The 11,886-nt window shown below is 39.3% G+C and overlaps 5 protein-coding genes across 6 annotated transcripts in view; 4 read left to right on the forward strand and 1 right to left on the reverse strand.

Moving 5' to 3' along the window:
- The window catches only part of LOC17889178 (protein DETOXIFICATION 15), a 3,941-nt gene extending 834 nt beyond the window's left edge, over positions 1-3,107 (forward strand). The window contains exons 3-9 of the mRNA XM_006293285.2: positions 897-1,441; positions 1,602-1,688; positions 1,805-1,861; positions 1,961-2,199; positions 2,339-2,457; positions 2,568-2,654; positions 2,821-3,107. Of these exons, the coding sequence (XP_006293347.2) occupies positions 897-1,441; positions 1,602-1,688; positions 1,805-1,861; positions 1,961-2,199; positions 2,339-2,457; positions 2,568-2,654; positions 2,821-2,904 (1,218 nt within the window). The 3' untranslated portion in view covers positions 2,905-3,107. The remainder of the gene's footprint in view (positions 1-896; positions 1,442-1,601; positions 1,689-1,804; positions 1,862-1,960; positions 2,200-2,338; positions 2,458-2,567; positions 2,655-2,820) is intronic.
- Positions 3,108-3,599: 492 nt separating this feature from the next.
- On the forward strand, positions 3,600-5,442 carry LOC17888218 (pentatricopeptide repeat-containing protein At2g34370, mitochondrial). 2 transcript variants are annotated; one of them, XM_023784801.1, is made up of 2 exons: positions 3,600-5,055; positions 5,373-5,442. In XM_023784801.1, coding segments are annotated over exons 1-2 (1,410 nt in total). In that variant the 5' UTR covers positions 3,600-3,646; the 3' UTR covers positions 5,374-5,442. The 2 variants fall into 2 exon arrangements, with proteins under 2 accessions (XP_023640569.1, XP_006294145.1); XM_006294083.2 differs by lacking the exon at positions 5,373-5,442 and having other exon boundaries at positions 3,600-5,281.
- Positions 5,443-5,836: 394 nt separating this feature from the next.
- On the forward strand, positions 5,837-7,856 carry LOC17888819 (seipin-3). The gene is made up of 2 exons (XM_006294098.2): positions 5,837-7,439; positions 7,765-7,856. Exon 1 carries the CDS (start codon positions 5,961-5,963, stop codon positions 7,356-7,358), a length of 1,398 nt encoding a protein of 465 aa, XP_006294160.1. The 5' UTR covers positions 5,837-5,960; the 3' UTR covers positions 7,359-7,439; positions 7,765-7,856.
- LOC17888125 (aquaporin NIP2-1) lies at positions 7,757-9,148 on the reverse strand. Its single transcript, XM_006296264.2, has 4 exons — positions 8,792-9,148; positions 8,219-8,659; positions 8,077-8,138; positions 7,757-7,973 (listed from the first exon to the last, which is right to left on the reverse strand). The coding sequence occupies exons 1-4, from the start codon at positions 8,921-8,923 to the stop codon at positions 7,757-7,759; spliced, it is 852 nt and encodes a 283-aa protein (XP_006296326.1). The 5' UTR covers positions 8,924-9,148.
- Positions 9,149-9,598: 450 nt separating this feature from the next.
- Positions 9,599-11,623, forward strand: LOC17889518 (pentatricopeptide repeat-containing protein At2g34400). Its single transcript, XM_023784786.1, is given in 10 exon segments — positions 9,599-9,706; positions 9,708-9,800; positions 9,802-9,988; positions 9,991-10,379; positions 10,381-10,523; positions 10,618-10,673; positions 10,676-10,767; positions 10,770-10,803; positions 10,806-11,392; positions 11,394-11,623. Coding segments are annotated over 10 exon segments (1,743 nt in total). The 5' UTR covers positions 9,599-9,622; the 3' UTR covers positions 11,472-11,623.
- The last annotated feature ends 263 nt before the right edge of the window (positions 11,624-11,886 follow it).

Genomic DNA, 11,886 nt, shown 5'->3' on the forward strand with positions numbered 1-11,886 from the left:
CTCTCTCGTACTCTCTCTACGCCTCTCTCTCTCTCTCTCTCTCTCTCTCTCTCTCTCTCTCTCTCTCTCTCTCTCTCTCTCTCTCTCTCTCTCTCTCTCTCTCTCTCTCTCTCTCTCTCTCTCTCTCTAATTCTAAGCTATTCTTTTACTACGAAGTTAATTATTTAGATACTTTCATCTATCCATATATATAACTAGTTGCAAATGGAGTATTTAGAAACCTCTAGCCATTAAATACAAGATTTCTATGAAATAATGTTTTCTGACGATTTATACATGTATAGTTAGGGTACCGCTATCTATGGTCTAAACGGCTAAATCAAAATTTTAGAATTGAACCCTAATATATTATACGTAAATCTGCTTAAACAAGTGTAGTAATTTACTGATTTTAACTACATATAGATTTTACGGATGAAATTTCTATATGTGAAACTTGATTAGGGGATTATTTATTTTCAAGCTCCTGTCTTATAAAATATATATCTTTAACATATATCAAGATTAGCTATGATGTAGCTATCAGGCCATCTTGTTTGAATTTCCAAGTTACGTATGCATATTTGATTCTTCTATGCTACTTACTACTCACAGTAGCTACCAGAACAAAAACATTTTGTCATTTTAAGGAGAAAATCCAAAACACCAAATATAGACAAGAAAAGCCTGTTTTGTACATAGCTGTTTGTCTTTTGTCCTTTTTATTTATATAAAGAGCAAAAAAAAATCATTAGTTGTGTTCTTTTTTGGCTACCCCTACATGTCTACATCGAAGGCTGAACGTTAAATGACATATATACACAGTCCAAAACTCCAAATTTACAATCACTTGACATTGTTGACCGCTTACTTGTAATACAAGAAATCTATTCATAAAACTTTTCACATTTGAACAGATGGGAACAACAAGTGCGTTGGACACAGTTTGTGGCCAGTCCTACGGAGCAAAGATGTACGGGATGTTAGGTGTACAGATGCAACGAGCAATGCTTGTTCTCACACTGTTCTCTGTTCCTCTTTCCATCATTTGGGCCAACACAGAGCATTTCCTCGTCTTCTTTGGCCAAGACAAATCTATTGCACACTTATCTGGCTCTTACGCCAGATTTATGATACCTAGCATCTTCGCCTACGGTCTCCTTCAATGTCTCAACAGGTTTTTGCAGGCGCAGAACAATGTGTTTCCTGTGGTGGTCTGTTCTGGAGTCATAACTTGTCTTCACGTGATCATCTGTTGGTTCTTGGTGTTGAAATCTGGTCTAGGGTTTAGAGGAGCTGCTGTGGCGAATGCGATCTCCTACTGGCTTAATGTTATTCTCTTGTCGTGTTACGTCAAGTTTTCGCCTTCCTGCTCACGTACCTGGACTGGTTTCTATAAGGATGCTCGGTGTGATATCATCCCTTTTATGAAGCTAGCTATTCCTTCCGCACTTATGGTTTGGTAAGTTTGGAAACAAGCAAGGTTTGTATAATATTCATATTAATTTACCTGAATGTATTGATATGCTTCCACATTGTCCCACTGTAGTGATAAAATAAACCTAGTTGAGCTTTGATAAATCTTGCTTCTCTTTTTTATTGTGGTGATGTTGTTTGAGCAGCTTAGAGATGTGGTCCTTTGAGCTATTGGTTCTCTCGTCAGGACTTCTTCCCAACCCGGTTCTAGAAACTTCTGTTCTTGCTATCTGGTATGAACAATACATATGTATATATAAGTGGTTGATTTCTCTTTGTCTTAAATCAGAACCAAACTTAGGTACTATTGCTTTGTCATTGAATTTGGTACGTAAGAAATATTTTGCAGCCTTAATACATCAGGAACAGTCTGGATGATCCCGTTCGGCCTAAGTGGTGCCGCAAGGTCAGTAATAATACTAGTAATTCGTAAACCATTTATGTATATTATTAACCAAATCATGTTACCTAGATAGTACCACTAATTAATTGTCCAAATCCGCAGCACAAGGGTGTCAAATGAGTTAGGAGCAGGAAATTCCAAAGGGGCAAAACTTGCGGTTCGGGTGGTCCTGAGCTTTTCCGTGGTAGAGAGTGTACTAGTTGGTTCGGTTTTGATACTGATAAGGAAGTTCTGGGGATTCGCTTACAGTAATGACCCGGAAGTAGTCAGATATGTAGCCTCTATGTTGCCGATTCTTGCCTTAGGTCACGCCCTAGACAGCTTCCAAAGCGTTCTTTCAGGTGACATCTTCCACTTAAAAAATTCTATACACAAAGCTTTCTTTACTTGCAAGTAAAGGCAAATCATCTTACAAGCACCATTCTGGTTTTGTAACTCGATTTAAGCAAAACAGGTTATGTTGTTTATTGTGTTTAAAAGGGGTATGTAGAGGATGCGGATGGCAGAAGATAGGAGCGTTGGTGAATCTTGGATCATATTATCTTGTCGGAGTTCCGTTCGGTTTGTTACTTGGTTTTCACTTTCACGTCGGTGGTCGGGTAAATTAATCAACCCACATCTCAGATTCTCTCTTAACTCATCCTATACTTTTTCCAGGCAACTTATTACGTAGTAAAAACATGTATTAACACAAAATTTTAATTTAAAGGGGCTTTGGCTTGGAATTATATGTGCACTCGTCCTTCAAGGTCTATGTCTGTCCCTCATCACTTATTTCACTAATTGGGATGAAGAGGTAAGAAGCTGAATATAATAATCCTTTTTTATTTTTTCTTCTTTCAAATTATATAACTATAGATAATATAAATATCTTAGAGATACGTTACACTGCTTTCATAGTGAGCATTTTGGTTGTTATTGATTATGAAATTACTGTTTCTTGGTTTATGTATACTCCATAGGTCAAGAAAGCTACAAGCCGAGTTGAGTCTTCTTCAGATGTGATGGACTTTGGAGCAGACAACGGGTCAACTATTGTTTTCTGAGAGGCGAAACCGACCAACAGCTGTATGATGCTTAGCTAATTAAACAGTAAAACCTAAAAGACATGTTGCCTTTTTCATGCACCTGGGCTAAGAAAATAAAATTTTGTATGGATTTTGAAAATTGTAATTGATATACACTGAGAATCCTCAACAAAATTGTTAAACTTTTAAAGAGTTATATATATACCACTATACATTATATATCCAGTAGCATGTAGACTCACATTGGTCGATATATAGGGGTGCATTGGAATGCATCCGTGAAGTTGGACCTAAGATAATTAAGGGGAAAAAGATAATTAAGGGAAAAAAGATAATTAACGGTGCAACTAACTGAATTAAACTTAATTATAATGAGAACACACAACTTTTTTTTATGTATAATATTACTCTCATCATAGGAGTAATTTTGAGTTTTGAAAATCTAAAATAGCTATAATCCTATTTTACTGTATTTAAGATAATTCCCCTATAAAATATCATAACCATTAGTATTTTCGAAAATTGTAATTTTAACAGCTCGGTTACTCTTTAAAAATAAACTAATTATAAATTAAATTATACTTTTTCAATAATTCCCTTCATGAAAATTTTGTTGGTATTTTGATATACTAGTTAGGGTTTAATCAATTAGGGTTTACTTTCATGGAAGTTGGCTGCTTTTTACAATTGTATTTACTTACAACGCCGTCGAGTTTTGGATTTCGATCAGCCACTGTTTCTGAACTGCAAAACAAAAGTCATGGTGAGAATAATATGCAGCAGTGTTCTCAAATTCTCAAAACCCAAGTTTTGGTGGGGGACGCAGAGTTCTTCAAGCCGTTGCTTCAGTTCACGAGCCCAGTCTCATAATCACATCACAAAGATGGTCACTTCGTCTCTTCAAAACGTCTCGACACGACACACTTGTCAAAACCGGAGCTTTCTTCTTCAATGCAGAAGAGTTTCTTCCAATGCTCAAATGTCTCCGACGATTGAGACATTTGACGCTTTGTGTGAAGAAGGGAGATGTAGAGAAGCCATTGAAGTTGTTGAGAGATTGGAGGATGAGGGATGTGTAGTGGATTTGCCAAGGCTTTTAGGTTTAGCTAAACTATGTGGTCAAGCAGAGGCTTTGGAAGAAGCTAGGGTTGTTCATGACTGCATCACTCCTTTAGATGTTAGATCTTACAACACGCTGATCGAAATGTATTCTGGTTGTGGATCCACTGATGACGCTTTGAATGTGTTCGACGAAATGCCTGAGAGGGATACAGAGACTTGGTGTGTTATGATGAGGTGCTTAGCCAAGAACGGAAAAGGTGAACAGGCAATCGATATGTTTACAAGTTTCAAAGCAGAAGGGAACATACCCGACAAGGAGATATTCAAAGCGGTCTTCTTTGTGTGTGTTTCATTAGGAGACATTAACGAGGGGTTATTGCATTTTGAGTCTATGTACAGAGACTATGGTATCGTTCCTTCCATGGAAGACTATGTGAGCGTAACCGAGATGTTGGCAGCTTGTGGTCATTTGGATGAGGCATTAGAGTTTGTTGAAAGGATGGCAGTGGAACCGAGCTTCGAAGTGTGTGAGACTCTGATGAATCTTGCTTGGGTTCATGGAGAGTTAGACCTAGGAGATAGGTTTGCAGAGTTAGCCAAGAAGTTAGATGCCACAAGAATGAAGAAAGAGTCAAATGCAGGTCTTGTAGCAGCAAAAGCATCAGACTCTGCAAAGGAGAAAATAAAGGAAATTCGACGTCGTTGGATGATAAGAGAAGAGAAAACACGCATGCTTTCTTTTAAAGCAGGAGATACTACTTCACATCCACAGAGTGACAAAATCGTTGCTGCATTGAGGAGTTTAAAAGTGCAAATGCTAGATATGGGTTTTGTCCCTGCCACAAAGGTTCTTTATTGGGAAGCATTGCTAGAAGAGGAAAAAGAGGAAAAACTTCTTTTTGGAAGCCACAAGCTCGCCGTTGCTTGCGGGATCCTTAGCTCACCTGCTCGGAAATCATTCACTGTTATGAAAAACCTGCGAACCTGTGTTGATAGCCACAATACACTTAAGATGATCTCAGAGATCACCGGCAGAGAAATCATAGCGCGTGATAAATGTAGATTCCACCATTACAAAAACGGGGGCTGCTCCTGCCAAGATTACTGGTAAGCTCTATGGTTCTTCGAATCCTATCATCGTCTTTTAGCAACTTTCTACAATATGACTAAATGTTTTTCTTTCCTAGTTCACGATGGTATATATATGTTAGTTGGAAAATAAGTTCAATTGTTAACGTTTCAATCGATCAGTACTATGAATACTCCACAAAATGGTTTGTTATTGTAACATGGTGACTTTGCCATTTTACTAATTTTATTTTCAGTTTGAGAATCGATTTACGGTTAAATATCAACATCGTCATCCTAATATAATTAAGATATCTGAGATGGCTTTGTTGTAATAAAATTCAAAGACATTACAGAGAAGGAGATGAAACTAGGCTGCTATGTGCGATCTAAAGAACGGACTCAGAACTAGCTGGATACAATAGGTAAGCAGATGAAATAGACATGACCTGAAGGAATCGTCGAGGTCCCTGACTCTGGCTTGACATGCAAGTCATATCTGTATACATTAGGGTCTGACTTCTTACTTCTTAGGGTACTCTGTTCTATCTCAGGCTCTCCTTCAAGCATCTTCGCAACTTTGATCATTTTCTCTTACTTAACATTGGAGACTTAACCCTTTGACTGTATAATTCCAACACAAGATTCATGTTCTAGCCTGTAATTTGCATTGATCTCTTCCTGCAATCCGACCGAAATCTTAAGCGAAAATCATTTTCAGACAAGAAAAACTTTGGAGTCTGGTGTGAGTAGCCCACTACGAATTTGAGGCCCAGTTAAAGCCCAGTAACTGAAGAGGCAACCACCGTCGTTTAAGCCGACAACACGACGGTATCAAAGCTGTTTTTAGGAGACTGTGTATGTAATGTTGTTCTCTCTTTTTTAAGCTATCGTTAGAAGCTTTCCGTCATCATCAAGTTTTGTTCTATTGCATGTTTTAATCAATGGAATCAGAATCAGAATCATCATCAGAGGACTGCCTCAATTCGTCTCCTGCCGTAAATCTCCACCGCCGAAGGTTGTCTATGGACACGGATTTGTCGTCTTCCTCTTCTGCTACATTGGAATCTTCCGTGAAACGGAGCACCGTGGGAGAAAATGACAAGCGTTTTTTAGGAAATTTGGGAACAAGTGAGAGTGATGCCGATGCAACTGACTCAGGAAGCAGCCTAATCGACCCAATTCCTATGAAAGGGGAAGACTTTGAAGTGATTGACTCGTGTATTGATACGGAAGAGAGTATGAATGTGAATGATTCGGGTCGGGTTGACCCGTTTACAGCAACCACCTTGAATGATGAGCGAGGTGAGGGTAATGTCGAACCGGAACATACTTCTACGGATTGGTCCTTGATCGGACTAGTGACCAGGTCAATCGAATTTCAAGTTAGTTTGATGATTAGCTTTATAAGGCTTCCTCCATTGTTAATTCATAGCTGCTTGAGCTTTGTTTCCGATCCCCATGGAACAATGAGGCGTGGTAGACGCTATTTAGTATCGTGGATTGTAGAGTTATGTGATTTTGGGTTAAAAGATGATAAGCCTGTGTTGGAGGTTGCGCTTAGGTTTGCTTGGGGTTTTTTGTGGGCTGTTTATGTGGGGATCATGTTGTTCGCCTTGTTGGTTTCTGCGTTTATGATTAGCGGTTTTGTGATAACCCATTTGGCTCATGAACCACTTGTAATCAGAGAAGGCTTGAATTTTGATTACACTAAGAGTAGTCCAGAAGCGTATGTGCCCATAAGTTCATGTGCTGGTATGGCCTGTGATTCGAGTTGCAAGGAAAGTATCGAAACCGAGAAGATCAGAGGCTTGAAGGACAGGACAATAATCACTGTCTCAATTACATTGCCTGAGTCTGAGTACAATAGAAATCTTGGGATGTTTCAGCTTCGGGTGGACTTCTTATCCGCGAGTGGTCAAATTCTTGCTAGTTCAAGGCGGCCGTGTATGATAAGATTCAGAAGTGAGCCTATACGTCTTGTCCAGACTTTACTAAAGATTGCTCCGCTTGTCACGGGCTACGTCTCTGAAATCCAAACCTTGAACTTGAATCTCAAAGGGTTTGTCGAAAAGGACATAATTCCTACTGCTTGCTTAAAGATAATGATTGAACAACGGGCAGAGTTTCGTCCTGGAGCAGGTATTCCAGAGATTTACGATGCATCTCTGTTGCTTGAATCTGAACTTCCTTTCTTTAAAAGGATCATATGGAACTGGAGGAGAACTTTATTTGTCTGGATCAGCATGATTTTGTTCATCATGGAATTGCTTTTCGCCTTGGTTTGCTTCAGACCGCTGATCATCCCAAGAACAAGCCAGAGAACACAACAAAGAGATTGAACACATTCCATCAACAAGAACTCAAATCTTGACGATCAAGCAGGATGTAGATGAATCAGTGGTTTACTGGTTCTTGTAACGGTAATTACACTTACTGTAACTTTAGTTTCTTCACAAGTGTTCCACAGCGTTTCTCAGTCAAAATTGTAAATTTGTAATATCTTGTCTGCTAATCAAAGTCACATTCTCAATATAGTCTTTTACGTTATGTTCTTGAATTAGTCTTGTAAGGCACAATGATACAGACTTCTCATTTTATTTACAAGTCTTACACATATACATATATATGCTCTACTTTACAACCAGTATGTGTTGATAATGATTAGTTACATGGAAATGAGGAGCAGTGAAGAGGTTTGAAGATACCCAAAAACGAAGATTGACCTTAAAATTTTTATCTACACAGGAAGATCGGTAACTCGTTTATGAGAAGATCCTGTCTTGGAGAAATCAGGCTCTGCATTCTGTATAGACGGTAACATTTTATGAATCAAGGCCCCAGAGACAGCACCAAGTGTTGGAGCCAGCAAGTATATCCAGATTCCTTTGTAACATCCCCAAACTAGGGCAGGCCCTATGCTTCTTGCTGGATTCATCGATGCTCCTGATACCTCTCTGTAAAATGCAAAATTGGATTTCCCCAAATGGTTAGCCAAAAAGATTCATACCATTGAAGATCTTAAGCTCGCAGAGAATGAAGGGGAAAAGTGAAAATTACCCGGCAAAGATAACATTCAGTGTGACGGTTGCCCCAATGATTAACCCCTCTAGTTCTTCAGTCTGCAAGATTTATCAATGTTAAGATTCAACTTCATTTATATCATTTGAACAAGAAATGTTATTGCTTATTGATCGCTTACTGTTCTCTTGGAGGTTGTGACGGCACAGACGACTAACATGAGGAAGCCAGTAATGATAAACTCCATCACGAATGCTTGAAGATCAGACCCAGAAGGAGATGACCCGAGGAAGACATCATGTTTCTTGCTGCACACATCGTTGTTTAGATTAAACAGAAGACGCAGAGTTGCAGAGGCCAAGGTTGATCCGATGACTTGAACAGTTATGTAGGCTGGGACTTGATATAGAGGGAATCTTTTGGAAAATGCTAAGGCAAGAGTGACAGCGGGATTAAAATGTGCTGAGATGTGGCTGAGACAGTAAACAAGAACCATAATGACTATACCCCAAACCACTGCAATGCCCACAAGAGTCACAACATTGTGGTGTTGAGCATTCACAGCTATAGCGGCACATCCCGCAAATATCAGGTAATAAGTTCCCACGAGTTCTGCTATAAGCTGCAGATTAAAACCGATCACCATAAATATCAGTTAACACGAATACTTGAATATGTGTATGTAGAAAAAGAGAAGCTTTAAAGAGAGAAATAAGCATTTTCTCCTCAAGGGACCGGAAAGAAAAAAACTCACCTTTTGCAAGAAATGGCCAGAGATCAGTGGCGAGTATAGTGACTCGTTTTTGGTGTCTGCAACAGAGGAAGCGCTGATGTTGAGCACAACAACATTTCCATGGTTGCTTTTGCTTAATGATATGTCACCCATTTGTCTTTCTTTTTGTTTTTGTTTTATCTACTCAATCTGAGAAATAGAAAGAAGGAAAAGAGACGGTAAGCTTTTGATTGATGTTTGAAGTTTTGTGTTTGAGAGATTGTAATGAGGCTTATGCCTTTTTATAGTTTCTTTAAGCCAAAACCAATTAAGAAAGAAAACACAGTGAACAAAAGTCAAACTTTGCCTTTTTTGAGCAACTTGGTAAAGCAAAATAATGGCTTATTCTGTGTACTTTTGAATTAACAAAAGAAAAGGTTAATACTGCTGAATTGCAGCAGATGGTTTTGGAGAGCAAAGGACACAGGTCGACTCCCAAATAGATAAATGTTATTTTATGTTAAGAAACAGTCAAAACCAACCCAAGTTCTCTCCGTTGGGTTTCCAGTTTTGTTGGTTTAAAGGATATACATAATGATGCACCAACTTGCTAGCTGTAGTGTGCAGCTTACTCATAAGATAATGCTAGTTGGACTATTTGTTTTGTTTATGAAAGATTTTATCCACATGTTAAAATTATCTGGGATCAAATCATAAGCGTATACTACATATTTACATGTGATTAAATTAAACTAATCAGTAATCACTCCAAAGCAGCTTGGTTATCCCCGGAACCGAACCTAAACCCAAACCCATATCCGAACCTAATACCTAAACCTGTATCACATGTGTAGTTCTTGTGATAGTTTGCAAATGCGCAAACTAGCGTACTCCATTTACCGCCAATATCCTCATTTCAAACCTAGACAATTTGAGGAAGCACGACGCGGCGATCTTGAAAGTTGAAAGGGACCTTCTTTGCCTGTTGAAAAAATGCGTCTCCGTGAACCAATTGCGAGAGATTCAAGCACATATGTTCGTACACTCCGTCGACCGACAAACCCAATTTTCTGATTCGCAGGGCCGTCGAGCTTGGGGACTTCAATTAGGCCTCTTTTCTCTTATCCGTCACGGAAGAACCGAACCACTACTCTTTCAATTACATGATCCGAGGGTTGACTAACACTTGGCATGATCACGGAGCTGCTCTGTCTCTGTATCGTCGCATGAAGTTTTCTGGATTAAGCCTGATAATTTCGTTGTCATTGCTTGAGGAAATCTTGAAGAGTTAGGGGGTGGTAGATCTGTTCATTCTTCGTTGTTGTTCAAAGTCGGCTTGGAAAGAGACGATCATACAAATCACTCTTTGGTCAAGTTGTATGCAAAGTGCGGTGAGGTGGATTATGCCCGTAAGGTCTTCGACGAAATTCCTGACAGAGGTACGGTGTCTTGGAACTCGATAATCTCTGGGTATTCTGAGGCAGGTCTCGAAAAAGACGATTTGGATTTGTTTAAGAAGATGGAGGATGAAAGATTTGAACCAGATGAGAGGACGTTGGTGAGTAAGTTGGGTGCTTGTGCACATTTGGGGGATTTGACAACTGGTAGATTGCTTGAGGAGATACCCATTCACCAAAAAGGTCGGGTTAAGCACGTTCCTCGGGCCTACATTGATCAGTATGTATGGAAAATGCGGCGATTTGGATTCAGCCAGAAGGTTTTTCAATCAAATGATTAAGAAGGATCGAGTTACTTGGAATGCTATGATCACTATGTAAGTCAATGTTTAAGTCTTTATTAAGATAAATTCTATTTCTTTAACCCATTAATAAAGCTAAATTTGAAGTATTTCGGTTGTTCTTTGTTGGATACTCACAAAATGGTAAGGCAAGTGAAGCTTTTAAACTGTTATATGAGATGGAAAAAAAGGAGTTTCCCTGGAGACCTACGTTTTAGATATTGGCTTGCAATGTAACATCTATGAGGCCGCAGTACTAGTCCACATGCACGGAAAGTGCAGACTCATATAGAGGAAGCTCTGAGAGTATTTGAAGCCATCCAGTGAAAAACGAAGCCACTTGGAACGCTATGATAACCGTTTATGCGCATCATGGACATGCTAAAGAAGCTCTTTTGCTGTTTGATCGAATGTCAGTTCCTCCAAGTGAAGTTACATTCGTTGGAGTGCTCTCTGCTTGTGTGCATGTCCGTTTGCTCGATCAAGGCTGTGGTATTTTCCATGAAATGAGTTCTTTGTACGGGTTGGTCCCAAAAGAGCATTACACAAACATAATCGATCTCCTGTCTCGTGGGGGATTGTTAGAAGAGGCTTGGAAGTTCATGGAGAGGTATCCTGGGAAGCCTGATGAGACCATGTTAGCAGCGATCCTTGGAGCGCGTCATAAGAGAAAAGATGTGGGGATTGCAGAGAAGGGGACGAGGATGTTGATGGAGATGAAGGAAGTGAAAAATGCGGAAAATTTTGTCATCTCTTCAAAGGTTGTTGCTGATATGAAGATGTGAGGTGACTGTGCGAAGATGAGGGCGTTGATGAGAGACAGAGGCGTCATTAAGACACCAGGACGCAGCTGGATTGCGATCGACGGCGAGACAATGGAGTTTTTAGCCGGAAGCGATTAATTAACAGTGTGGCACGGAAGAATCCGGTTTGTTGGTGGAGGAGATGAAGAGGGAAAGGTATGACTTTGTAGGAGAAGTTTGATTTGTGTTTGTTCCATCCACCTGTGACTTTTTTTCTGAGAGAGACTAAAATATTAGTATAGTGAAATACTGAAATTTGGTGTGAACTAAATAAAAGCTGTATGTAAAATAGTATAATATGAAAAGAAAAGTCACGTAACTCGGCTTATCTGACTCTTTCCAAGTGGATGAAAGAGAGTTGTAGCTCCGTGAAGACCGAAAAGAACATGAAACCGATAAGCTTCATCATACCGAAAAGAACATGAAACCCGAAAAGCTTTATATGATGCACATAACGTGTGGGAAGGATGGAGTACTTGATGTCATAAGTATATCATGAATTCATGATTTTAAATGCTTTTTGTTATGGATTTTAACAATCTAAAGCATTCGATGCTAATAGGTAAAATAAACACACGACCATACTAATTTGTATT

Source organism: Capsella rubella, unplaced genomic scaffold (genome assembly GCF_000375325.1).
Source record: "Capsella rubella cultivar Monte Gargano unplaced genomic scaffold, Caprub1_0 scaffold_4, whole genome shotgun sequence".
Taxonomy (NCBI): Eukaryota; Viridiplantae; Streptophyta; class Magnoliopsida; order Brassicales; family Brassicaceae; genus Capsella; species Capsella rubella.